General features: G+C 45.0%; 3 protein-coding genes across 5 annotated transcripts in view; 2 read left to right on the forward strand and 1 right to left on the reverse strand.

The window, feature by feature from the left end:
• The window catches only part of LOC111944392 (uncharacterized), a 132,523-nt gene extending 126,662 nt beyond the window's left edge, over positions 1 to 5,861 (reverse strand). Inside the window, exons 1-5 of one of the 3 annotated variants that reach the window (XM_086865032.1) lie at positions 5,279 to 5,861; positions 3,559 to 3,912; positions 2,345 to 2,644; positions 797 to 984; positions 273 to 393 (exon numbers count right to left, since the gene is read on the reverse strand). In XM_086865032.1, coding sequence (XP_086721158.1) covers positions 273 to 393; positions 797 to 984; positions 2,345 to 2,644; positions 3,559 to 3,912; positions 5,279 to 5,792 — 1,477 coding nt within the window. In that variant the 5' untranslated portion in view covers positions 5,793 to 5,861. The remainder of the gene's footprint in view (positions 1 to 272; positions 394 to 796; positions 985 to 2,344; positions 2,645 to 3,558; positions 3,913 to 5,278) is intronic. The other 2 variants (XM_086865033.1, XM_086865031.1) reach the window with 2 other exon arrangements.
• The window catches only part of LOC147649073 (uncharacterized), a 219,371-nt gene that overhangs the window by 106,123 nt on the left and 99,793 nt on the right, over positions 1 to 13,455 (forward strand). The gene's annotated exons all lie outside the window — the stretch shown is intronic.
• Positions 1 to 13,455, forward strand: part of LOC147649075 (uncharacterized) — a 165,466-nt gene that overhangs the window by 44,957 nt on the left and 107,054 nt on the right. The gene's annotated exons all lie outside the window — the stretch shown is intronic.

Genomic DNA, 13,455 nt, shown 5'->3' on the forward strand with positions numbered 1-13,455 from the left:
GACACGCAGCTTGGTGACACAACTGCCACCAGCTCAGGTTTCTTGCCGGCTCTCTTGCCACAGCAGAGGACTCGGTGTCAGAGCCTCTGGAAAAGCATGGAGGGGCAGGGCTCGGGGAGCTTGTGCCAGTGCAGGATTGGAACTAAAGGCACCAGGAAGCACCAACCCTGCTTGAGAGAAGAACTCAACTCTTCTGATCTCCCTTCCTGTCAGAGGCAGGCTCAGAGCAGCTGTCTCCCATCTCTCTAAACCACGCTGGGCTCACTCCTTACCAAGCTCCTCGGGCTCCTGGCAAACGTTCACACGGCTCCCGCAAGCAGGCAAAGCTCCCTCTGCTGCAGCCTTGTTCACAGCCTCCCCTCCTGAAGAGCCACAGGCAACACTAGCATTGACCTGAAAAGAAAAACAGAAAGAAGGAAACGCAAAGATCAACCAATAGATTCTGCAGGGATACAATCAGAGCCTGCCAGATTTCCTTCTGTGCACCAACAAATTGCTTTTGAAAACTGGTATATACGCGGGAGTTTGCAGAAGACAAATGGTCATCACGCTTGCCAATAAGATATGGGCAGTTCTTTCCAGAAAAAGGAGCATCCAAACCTGGCAAACACCTCTCATCCTCACTTAAGGGCTATTCCCCCTTTTCATTCCCTCTTCCTTAGCAAATCTTGCTTGAACACGCAAATCCTTCCGTGTCCATTCCCAGCTGAATTCAAGAAGCCTTTGCTTCTCAGCCATGCAACAACATTCAGAAGCTCTCCCTCCAGCCCCTTTCATCCCTGTCCAATGGAGTTACCTGAGCAGAGGGAGACCTTTCAGGCACAGATGGTGAAAGCATCTCCTCCAGTGTCTCCAGAACAAGGTCCAGATCCAGCGGTGGCAATTCCTCTTCCCCAGGAGTACTCCAGACCCAGCTTGGGGCTCTCCATGCTGCATAACCAGCACTGCCAGCTGGAGCACTGGGGACTGAAGTGCCCAGGGCAGCTGGAAGAATCCAAAAAACATGGGTGAGGCTCCAAAATGAGGCTTTGGGACGCAGAGCTTTATTGCTGCCTTGGATCAAACATCACAGGAAGCGCACAGCAACCTCAACTCCAGAAAGGTATTAAAAACTTCCCAGGGAATTGGAAGAGTGAGCTCTTCCCCTTCAAAAGTATTATCCTAATCAACGTGTACATAGATTAAAGTATGGCTTGTGAAACTGATCTAGACATACACACAGAAATAATCACCTTGAATCACAGCCTTTTGCATCTTCCCAGCAGCTTTGGCATTTGGCTGCTTGAGTTTCTCATCACAAAAGACCACAGAAAGTGCATTCACCCAGGAAGAGGCCAGAGGTGCAGATACACATGCTAAACTTCAACTGCGAGTTTATTCTAAGGAGCAACCATGGAGGTGAGGCCATGGTCTGCAGCTGCAACTGTTCTGGGGACTCACAGCGGGCACTGAAATTTCATAGCATTATTTGCGGGAGAGACTGTTGGAAATGGAAAATCTGCAGCCTTAGAAAAAGCCTGGATTGATGGAGTGATGAAAGTACACAGACATTAGGTAGAGTAATTCTAAACCATTGTTCTTACAGTTGTAAGTAAGAATATGCCTAGAGTAAGTAAGAAATTCTATGAAGTAAAATAGTTGGAGGTATAAAGTGTAATAGTGTGATTTATAAAGTAAGTTAGAGATCTAGGAACTGTTACAGAAGTGTGTGTGAATACGTGACCTGTGAGCTTGTTGGTTAAAAGACAGACGCAGTGTGGCAAAATCAAGTAAAGGTGATAAGAGCTTAATAAGTGAAAACAAACTTGGTGTCAACTGTCTACTGGACTAAAAAGTTATATATTGCCATGCGGAGAAGGAACTCGTAACTTCCTGAGCTGTGGTTGACTTGTTGCCTGTAAATCTCACGCCTCAGGACTGATCTCTTATTGGGCTACTTAAGCAATAAATCATCTCAAAGCACGGTGGTCCCATCCCTTGTATTTCATCTCAACAAAAGACAATCTGTAAACTCTGCAATATCCCATCAGAGTCCTAGTTTGGCTTCATCCAAAGAAAAATGGGAGTTCACCTGACACCGACCAGTTGTGGAGAAATGTTTTTTGCCTTGCCCTTTGACCTCTACACAGAGGCTGCCTGGAAAATGGCCAGAACATCCTCCAAATCTGCAGCAAGGATGGGAAAAGCAGACAGAGATTGTTTTGATATTCATGATCCTGCTTCCTAGTACCCTTGACACCTGATTGTCACAATCACATGGACACATGACAGAGCACCGCGGCAAAATACTTCAGTCACTTTTTGTGATCTTTCTGAAAAGCCAGGGGAGAAACACATTCCGTACCTGATGGGATGTTGGCTGGCAAGTGCTGCTCTGGAGAAGTGCAGCTGCTGCTCTCTGGAGAGGCCACAGAAGTGCTTTGATGGTGCGCAGGAAATGGTGGAGTCATGAGCTCTGGCTGGGATTGAAATTTGTGTGTGCCTGGCTGGCCTGATGAAACCCCAAGTCCAGATGTAGCAAACACTTTCTTGGCACGTGCTGGGGAAGCTTCACGCCCTTGAGGATCTGGACTTGTCCTGGAAGGACCTGGAGGCAGCTCTGAATCCTCAGGTGAGGCAGCACTGCGCTTCTGGCACCAAGGAGCTGTGCAGCAGGGAGGGAAGAAGAAAGGAAGCAAAGGGAAGGCTGGGTCACTCCTGCTCCTCAGCTCTGTTTCCCTTGGCAGCAACTGTACTTCTCCCAAGGAAGACAGAAGCTCCCATCCTCCCAAGTAGGGTGAGAAGGAGAAAATTCCCTTCTCATGTTCTGAAGCTTTGCAACAACCAATTCCTTGTCTACTCAGCTCTCCCGTACTTATTCATCTGTCTGGGAAAAGTGTTCCGCTGCCATTCCTGGGCAGGAGGCAACTGCCAGAAAGCCAGCTGCCAGCTCTTCTCCCTTCTGCTCCAAAGGCACACAACAACTTTAGAATCACAGCCTTCCCTATCTCCCCAGCAGCTTTTACATTTGGCTGCTTGAGTTTCTCAACACAGAAGGCCACAGAACGTGCATTCACCCAAGAAGAGCCCGCATCTTCAGGCACACACTGAGAAATTCAACTGGGAGTTTATTCGAAAAGCAACCTTGTAGGTGAGGCCATGTTCTGCAGCTGCAGCTGTTCTGAGGCACACAGAGCTCATTTCAGTGGCATGGCCTGATTTGCAGGCCAGTCAGTCTGAAATATCTGCAATATCCTATCACCGTCCTAGTGGGACTTCATTCCAAGAAACAGGGGAGTTCACCTAACACTGACCACTTGTCTGTCGGGCAATATTTTTCACCTTGCCCTTGCACCTCAGCAGGCAGGCTGTCTGGAAAATGCCCACAACAACCTCCACATCTGCAGGAAGGACAGGAAGAGCAGAGAATCCTTTGGCATTCACAGTCCCACTTCCTAGTACACTTTCTCCGTGATTGTCACTTGAGATCTAGCCATGACAGAGGACTCAGGGAAAACACTTGAAAGGCTCAGTTGCCAGGAGCTATTGGAAAAGGAAGGGTAGAAACTCTTTCCCTACCTGATGGGTGGCAGGCTGGGCTGTGCTGCTGAGAAGATGAGCAGCTGTTGCTCTGTCCAAGGGCCCTGCAAGCAGCTTCAGGGTCGACTGCAGTGAGGCGAACCATGAGCTCAGGATGGCGTTTCAGGTCCAGGCGAACCAGTGGAACCGTGAGCTTGCGGAGATTAAATCTCTGGATGAGCTCTCTTGATGGTTCCACTGGTGAAGCCCCAGCAAGTGCAGAGGTGGCACAGACTTTCTTGGCAGGTGCTGGGGAAGCCTCACTCTCCTGAGCAGCTGCACTTCTCCTGCAAGGGCCTGGAGGCAGCTCTGAATCCTCAGGTGAGGCAGCATCGCGCTTCTGGAGCAAGGGAGCTGTGCAGCAGGGAGGGAAGAAGAAAGGAAGCAAAGGGAAGGCTGGGTCACTCCTGCTCCTCAGCTGTGTTTCCCTTGGCAGCAAGTGTGCTTTTGGCAGGGAAGACAAAAGCTCACCTCCTCCCAAAACAGGGTGAGAAAGAAAAATATCACCACATGTCTTGGGGGGTTTGATGCCTATAGAACTTAAGTCAAACTTACAAGCTGCTTCTATAGGTTGACTAATAAGATATCAATAGAACCTGACAGATCAGTATCACCAGATATCAACAGAACCTGAATCATAACTTCATGGATCTATTTAACCTGATATAGATGTTTTTCTATGCATTGTAGTGCCTAGTATATGGTTAACTGGTTGCTCAGTGCTGGAGAGAGGGGAAAAAAAAAAGAAAATCTCACCAGGTGGTCAGTTTCAGAGATAGGTAAGTATAGCACTAGTGAAAAATTAGCAAACGTCAAGCCAATTAGCCACAAAATAAAGCACTAAGACTGGTTAGGACCAGACAGACCAAGGAACACCGTAGCTGTGCATGCTCTGAAGACAAAGTTGAAAAGTTCAGATGCAAAGATGACTTTGGAAGCCTTCGTCAAAGACCCCCAACGACTCCCAAATTGGGGAGGCGTGAGCACAGTGAAAAAGAACTATCTATAGCCATGAGATTATACTATGTAAATTCGTTCCAGAGTGTATAATATACTGTGTCTATTAGTTCCATATGTTATAATGACATAGTAACACCAAGCAATAATTACTAAATATATACCAGAGCAATTGACAAAGGTGGATGAATGAGGAGGAGAAATCCTCCTCACCTCCAGCACTGAAATAAACAACTCTACACACACGGGTGTATGGGATTTTATTCACTTTGCAACAAGCAGCTCCCTGTCTACTGAGCTCTCCCCTATCCGTTCAAGCCTTGGCAGGAGGCAGCTGCCAGAAACCCAAGTGCCAGCTCTTCTCCCCTCTGCTCCAAATGGGACAGGAGGCTTCCTCTCCCGCTGGGGCTGAGCACGCCCAAGCCCTCGGCTCAGCCGCACTCCCGGCGAGCTCCCCGAGCGTCCCAGGGCCGCGCAATGAGCAGCGCCAGCCACGGCACAGGGCCGGGCCGGCTGCCGGCCGAGCGGGCCAGCGTGTGGCGAGCGCAGGCGCGGCGGGACTGTCCCGCAGCCCCCGGCAGCCCGGCACAGCTCCCGGGCCCTGCCGGCACAGCTGCCTTGCCCAAGGACAGCCCCTGTGCCGGCCGGGGCAGCAGCGCTGAGCAGCCCCAGCACGGGCAGGGGCCGCTCCTGCCCGGCCGGGCAGCGCCCACGGCCAAAGCCCACGCCTCCCTCCGCGCCCGCAGCTCCCACCCCGTCTCACCGGCTCTGGGCGGCTGCCCGCTGGGGAAGGCGGGCAGCGACCGCTCCGTGGGGAACCGCTGGAGGCGGCTGGGCTGGCGGCTCCGCACCTCCAGCCCCGCCGCCAGTCTCTGCCTGTTGGCCCTGGTCAGGCGTTTGATGCGGAGCAGGAGCTCGGGGCGGTCGCGGCGGAAGTTTGGGTTCATAAAGTGCAGCCAAGCCCCGGCATCGCCCGGCACAGCTGAGCCAAGCCATGCCGGCACCTTTTGGAAGCCGTAGAGGTTGAGCTGGCGCACGAAACTGCCAAAGTGCGTGGCTTTGAAGGAGTCCGGGGCCGCCCCCGCCCCCTGGCCGCCCCCTCCGTGGGCGCCGGCCGGGCTGAGCAGCTCCCGCTCGAAGAGGAAGCGGTCGATGAGCAAGCCCTGGGCCTGGCTGTCCCAGCGCACGGAGCGGATGCGGGGGCTGTTCACCAGGCGCCACAGCTTGGCGGGGAAGGTGCTGGCATTGAGTCCGGCGGGCAGCGGCAGCTCCGCCATGGCACCGATCTGTCTCCGACTGGCGCCGCAACGGCCGCGGCGCAACGGCCTGAGGGGGGCGCTGCGTTCGGCCCCGCGCGCGCCCGGCGCGGCCCCGGCGCGGGCCGGACTCGGCGAGGACGAGCGGGGCCTGAGGGGAGATAAGGCCAGGTAAGAGCAGGTGAAAAATGCATGTGGGAAACGAGAAATTACATAGGAATTACACTAATTGACAAAGATTGTTACTGTAATAAATGGAATTGATTTTTGCTAACTAAATTGTAACTGTTCTTCAAGTTATTTTTAGAAACAATTGTCAGGAAAATTAATCCACAAACGCCAGAGGTTTATGTCCAAAAAGGAGACAAAGGAGTCCTTTTTCTTTTATTCAGATAAAGGGAGAAGCCATGGGGCATTCCGCTGGGGTCTCTCAAATTTTTGGAGGGCGCAGCCTCCTTTTTATCCTAATTCCCGGCCGCTTGTCCCTTCCCTCTTTCCCCATAGGCTGAGGTACTTGACAGGTACAGACTGCCCGGAACGCCTGATACCTGCCATACCTTCCCCCCCACCCCCAATGCATAATCCCTTCTTAATTCTTAACTTCTATGGAATTCATAGTGTTCTTTCAGTGACTCTTTGATCTTTTAGTGGAATCCATCCCATTGTTTCTGTTGTCTCTCACTGACAGCTGCTTCTTATCTGTCTCATTAGGGACTTTTGGATTAGGTTCTTTTTCCCTTTGAACTGAAGATTGATGAGAGGGAGGCAGTTTTCTCTTGGTCGGTCTCAGTTGATTATTCTTTTATAATCAGCATTACAAGGTACAAGGAGCTATGTGCACTATGATAGAAAAGGGTAAAATGGCTATCAAAGATCCTTTTCAAGGTCTTTTATATGTCCATTTACCCAATTAACAGATGCCAACTAAATTATTTTTCTTAGTGACCCAAAGACCCAACACCTGTGCGCTGCGCTGCGGCATTTTTACCCAATCACTTACTACTACCCAAAAACCCCTCGGAGAAGAACATGAAGAAGAAAGGAGAAGGACAAGAGACAACACCCTAAATCCTGCATCTTGTCTCCTGTTCCCTAAACTACTTTTTCACCCAGTGATTTAAGAAACTTTCTAATCTACACACTTATACTTTTCCTATCTAACTTTAACATTTGTTTTAATGTATCACCATGAAAACATGCTCATGAATTTCATGTCATATGAAATTCAGTGTTTTTTTGACTCCTGGAACTAAGTATTAGAAACAAGGGCACACACTCTGTATCTCAGACTCCAACATCTGCCCGTCTCTTTTTTCAAAAAAACAATAAAAAAAATCAACCCAAATCTTTTCTTGGATTACTTTTCAAGAAGGGTTATTTTTCTTTCACTCATGCTTTAACAAATGAGGCTTTACAATATTAATTTTCCCACTCTTTCACTTGAAACCCAAAGTCCATTGCTCTTGCGTGTGGGATCCAAGCTGTTCAGCTGTCAGCTGTGTCTTGATACAGTTCACATCTGCGTGCTCGCTCTTCTGCTCTTTGGGCTGTCTGCTTGTCTCTGCAGCTGAGGAGTTTCCATGTTCTTTGCTAGGAAGTTACTTCTGCTTTGAACCTGTGAATACACAAACATAGACTTTCCTCCAAATTATTAATTGAAACGAATTTTTAATCTTCTTGCTTCTGAAGTTTTGACTGGAACCAAAGAATTCTCTCTCAACTTTGCTTGAGTACTGTTAGAACAATACCTGATAATTGATGGAATTGGCTTTGTAACAGACTTGTTTAAAAAGGACTGTTCAAGAATTATTTGTAATAGATATAAAATCTTTACGCTTTTTCTAAAAATTTAAGGTATATAAGGTTTTAATACTTCTGAGGCATAGCCTTGGTTCCCCCCCCTTTTTATTTTGTTTTGTAATTAAGCAAGATATTTGGGTTTTTTTGTTATGACAATGAAAAACCATCAAACACTTGCACATGTATACACATAGGAAATAACATTTTTACAGAAATAAAAAACTTATTAAGAAGATGCATAATTAATATTATGCAATATTAAACTTACCTGAATAATTTGTAATATGAATTGCTGAATATACGAAATATATACTCTCATCCCAGAGTCTGCCACAGCTGATAAATCAATGGAAGATTGGAAAATCATGTCCGGATAACAATTTTCCAAGCCCACTGTAAAATCCAGCTGCTATATTAATTCACTAATTGCCAAGTCAAATTGACCTGAATATTGTTTTGATGCAGAAAACTTCTGGGTTTATTGGTAAATTCTCTATCCAGGTAAAGTCAAGGCTTGGCCAGAGCCTTAGGCCTCATCTGGAAAGATGTCTCTTAGGTCATTTTCAAAGCAAGGGGTTTAAGAATAGCAGCCATAAGATGCTTAAGACACTGTAAACTTTTAAAAGGCAATTGTATAAAACAAATGATCAGATGTCTTAGGTAATTGACTAATTAAACCATTCAGCAGTTAATTTAATCTGAAGTTTCTTTCATAACACTTAACTTTCAACCATGACACTGTTAGCGTTCAGGATCACACATAACCACAGAATGTTTATATGAAAGTTCTTTATTGAAGAGCTCTGGGTGTCAGGTGTACACAGACCCAAATCTGACCCAATTTGGTTTTGAGTTGAACATGTTTTATACTCTATCATTATACAACTTACATATTAATTATTAAACTTACATTGTTCTATTGTAAGCATTGTTTTTACCCAAGCATGGATTTCTCGTAATCCTCCCCAGCCCCCTAACATTGTTCCTTATGTTCTTTAAACTATCATTATATCTGATCACATCTAACAACTGTATCATTTATCATCTACTGATTTCACAGGTGCAGTTTGACCTGATCTTTAGCAAGTACAAGGCCTAACATTTCTCAGGGCCTACTTTTCCCAGGGCTTTCCAAACCTAACTTTCTTTCTAAGTCTCCGAATTTTCTAAGATTTTAGAACCTTTTACTATCATTCCACCCTTTGAAAGCATTTTCACTTCACTATAAGTGCAAATGTTTTCACTTGATAGAGTCCTTTGTTTCTGAGTTGATACTTGCTGTTCTTCGAATCCTTGATTGATGTAAACGCTGTCCTGGATGTTGTCACGAACTGGAGAACCAGAGGATGGAGGGTGTGGATCTCTTGTCAGTGCCTTTATTATTTTCTGGTTCCAGGATGTTTTCTTCTGTATTTCTCCTTTTAAAATGCTGTAAACTAACCAAATTGCTAAAAATACAATTAGTAAGATTATCACACTCTCAATGATAGATTTAATCCATAAACTCACATTCTACCCTAATCCTTTGAAGATTTTGCCTAACCAACATGTGGTCAAATCCTTTTGCTCTTCCTGTGCTCCATGCTCTATTTGTTGCAACTGAGTGATTCATATTCTACATCTGCAGTCACATTCATCTCTAGTGACCACCAATACTGGCGATTAGAGATTTGTTTTCTCTTTTTTTGGGCTTTCATTAAGAGAACCAATGTATCTAACACCCTTAGCTTTCTCTGATTTTTTTCCTTCTGGGATTTTTTACAGGTCCATAATTTCAGTTTTCACAGGTAACAACATTGGTGATTCATAACCAACAATTAATTTTCTTTTGTGTATCATTTGTAAGCAGACAGCTTTCTGAATATTTTTCAGTAGTCGGTTTGGGGTACAAACTATAGCTATAGGGTCCCCCCTTTCCAAGGGGTTAAGGCCCTCTGCCCAATAAGCTGTGTGCTGAGTTAGGGACCATGGGTTATGTCTGTCTCCTGTTGTTAAAAATACTTCATGTCCCCAGTACCCACTGGATTCCTGTTCTCTCAATCGAATTTGATCACCTTCAGTGAGACACTCGGAATACGTATTCTGTCTCTGACTCATGAGGGAGACACCCGTACTCCCTTTTTCCTTTTCTCTTTTTTTTTTCTATAATTTTTTTGTCTTTTTCTTTTTTTTTCTTTTTTTTTTCTTTTTTTCTATTTTTAGTGGCTATGTGCGGATGGATATCCTTATCATTGATATAGTTATATTCTGTTTTAATTAAAAGTTTCAAACTAGGACAGCAGTGTTCCCCACAATTTATCCAAGTTAGCTCTTTTTGAGGGTAAATTTGATTAATGAGAGGGGTTTCCCTCTCTTGTTTCTTTTAGCAAGTCAGCATTTTTTGAATTTTATTATGGAGGGCTGCTCGCAACAGATTGATCTTACTTCTTTCTTCATCCAATTGTTTTTGCAAAATTTTAACTAGGTTTTGGAGGGAGTCTATTGCAGCTTTTTCCTCACTTCTTTACTTACAGCAAGTTTCTATAGCTGCTGTAAGACAAGCTCCTAAAACTGAGCAGAGTATAGTTTTATTTTTGCCCAGTTTAAATTTTCTTTCATGTTGTAAAGAACATATTCTATCAATCACATTTTCCAAATTAAACCAATTATTGAGCACCAACTTTTCCCTCCTGGAGAAGGTCTGGCATTGTGTTTTGCTAACAGACCATAACATGCATAAAATGCAGTTTTAACTTTTGCACTGCTGTTTTCAGTCATTTTTACAAAGAGAAAAACCACTACAGGGAGGTATTAACTTAAACTATACACACACAGACACACTGCTTTTTGCTTCCCTGTATGGGTAAAAAGACCAAATCTGCTTGGGAGGCACTCCTTCAGTTTAAAATTCAGTTTGTCTCTTTGCTACACCAAGCAGTCAAAATTCATACACACAACAACAAAAACATTCCCGCCCTTTTGCACTAAGAGATCTTTTATGAAATTCTGCAGACAGAGCCTCAAGTGAGTGTGGGGTGCTTTTCACCTCGGCGTGTGCAGTTTGTGGGAGATTCGAGTCGCCCCCCTTGCTTTCTAGACACCGCTCACTCTTTTGGGAGTGTCGGGCTGGGTGCGGCTGGAGCAAAACGTCCTTCCCCTAATACAGACTGCACAACAAACCTGCAGCCCCTTCTGTCTGTCAGAAATCCTGTCCGTGATTCCAATTTAAACGTCACGATTCGCTAACGCCAGTGGGACTCGTGACAGGTTAGTTTGATCTCAGAGTGCAAAAAGGACACAAGGGGATTTCACTTTAAATCATAACAACAATAATGTACCTTTATTTTAGTGCCAACAACAAGGGTTATGCGATAGAGGAGAGAGAGAGAGAGAGAGAGAGAGATAAGGAAAACAAAGTAAAGAGAGAGAAGAGGAGGTTATAGCTACCAACAGACGAGACGGGGTTGCTGGGGTCTTTTTCTGTGGGAGATCTCGCCAAAATTAACTTAGTCTTATGTAATTCTTCCCCAAAATTACCTTGTTTCCAATGTGCTAATAAGCACCCCAAAGGAGAAGTACCTGGTATGGGAGCATAGCACCCCAAAACCCTTCTCCATGTCACAACTACAATACACCAAATGTTGAACCTGCGATGCTTTCACAGTCGTCTTATGGACGGCGCCTGGGCATTACCGAGAGGAATTCCTTTAGCCCAACCACGCGCAGCTTTCACCGCATCTAACTGGCAGGCACCCAAACCAAAATAAAGCACCTTACCTTTCTCTCCCGGGGACGTTGTGAGCAGAGGAGACGGTCACGGCTGGATGGGCTCCCCGAGAATCCCTCGGTGCCGGCTGGAGCGTGATCGGGTCATGAACTCGCTCAGCAGCACTCACAGGGTCCCATCTGGGTCACCAAAATGTCAGCATTCAGGAACACACATAATCACAGATTGATTATATGCAGGTGCTTTATTGAAGAGCTCTGGGTGTCAGGGGTGCACATACTCAAATCTGACCCATCTTGGTTTTGAACTGAACATGTTTTATACTCTATCATTATACAACTTATATATTAATTATTAAACTTACATTGTTCTATTGGATGCATTGTTTTTACCCAAGCATGGATTTCTTGTGATCCCCCCCAGCCCCCTAACATTGTTCCTTATGTTCTTTAAACTATAATTATATCTGCTCACATCTAACAATTGTATCATTTATCATATTCAGATTACACAGGTGCAGTTTGACCTGATCTTTAGCAAGCACAGGGCCTAACATTTCTCAGGGCCTACTTTTCCCAGGGCTTTCCAAACCTAACTTTCTTTCTAAGTCTCCAAATTTTCTAAGATTTTAGAATCTTAGAATAGATTTTACTATCAGCTTCACCAGGTTTTAATTGAAATTTTGGAAAAGTAAAAATAGGAAATCGGCCCTCTTGATCAAGAAATTGCCTGAAATTGTTTATTTGGGTTGTATTGGATTAATTGAAATTGCTTATGCTTTGAAATAAGAAGTTGAATGTATATTTTAATTGAAAATTGATTCTTTGCTTTTGTTTTTCCTTTTTTCTTACCCTTATCTTTTTCCTGCTTTTCTTTTTCTGACTGATTTTCTGTCTCTGTTTTCCAGGGTATGCTACCAACCTTTGAGGAGACCTGAAGACTTCGCAACAACACTACAAAGGAGCCCTCCTGATGATGATGGTGAGTCACGGGGTGGTGTAAGAGACGGTCTGAACTTTCCCTCATTTGCCTCACGAGCATGGCAAGAACAGAGACCGAGACCCTGAGGAGCCCAGGGGACTTTGTGCAGGGGTTCTGGCCTGGTTGAGGTGGATGCTTGCTAAGCCATTGTTTGAAGGTGTGCTCGACCTACAGCACAAGAGTGATTGTTTGCAGGTGTTTGCTGTGCTGCCACGGAACACTGCCTTCGTTCCTGCTGCTGAGCAGGGACTTGTGAGGAGCAGGGCCTGTTCAGTACCTCACACCTGCTTGCCAGAGCAACGGGTCACACCACAATAGCCTATACATCTCCCCACCTTTTGGCCAACTGCCCCTTGCCTTGAAACTTGAGACTATAAAGGTGACTTTTCTAAGTTGCTTTTGGAGAGAGAGTTCCCCACGGAAGAAGACACGGGTGACCCCATCTTGTCCATTGGTAGCTATTACCCCCCCCCGTTTTCTCTCTTTACTTTGCCTCTTTATTCCTGTCTCTCTTTCTCTTTCTCTCCTTCTCATCCATTGCATAACCCATGATGCTGGCACTAAAATAAAGATGCATTATTGCTGTTGTGATTTAAACTGAAATCCCTTGGTGTCCTTTTTGCACTCTGAGATCAAATGAACCTCTGACGACGCCCGCCTGTGTGAGCAGATTGTGACACATGTATACTTCAATGTGTGCACAAATGATGAATAAGACAATTTCTAGCATCTATGTTGTTCATCAGACCGGGCGAGATGTTAGGAAGGAAGAAAATTTAACAAAAATTTTACAGATATGAATGCTTACCGGAAGGTTCTCTAGAAATGAAAGCAAGCTTGGATATATAAAAAGATGTTTTTAGGGCCACTTATTGCTGAAACCACTGAGAGAACAAAGGTTTAGTCGAGTTGGAAGGTTTAGAACAAAGGTTTAGTCAGTTAGAAGGAGGTTTTATGGCTAAAGTCCAAAAGATTTAAGTGGTCTTCAAACAAAGCATGTTTTCTACCAAGTGAAAAAGCACAGGCAGACAGAAAGACATTTTTTACCAAAGCAAAAAGGATTTTCCACTACAAAACAACTTTGAAAATTTAATATGTAATTACTAACTCAAATGATTAGTTAGTCACTAACATAGTATGGTAATTTTAGCAGTTTTGATAGAATATATGTACGTGTAAAGGTATTGTGTATGATGC

Source organism: Cyanistes caeruleus, chromosome 28 (assembly GCF_971803275.1).
Source record: "Cyanistes caeruleus chromosome 28, bCyaCae1.hap1.1, whole genome shotgun sequence".
NCBI lineage: Eukaryota > Metazoa > Chordata > Aves > Passeriformes > Paridae > Cyanistes > Cyanistes caeruleus.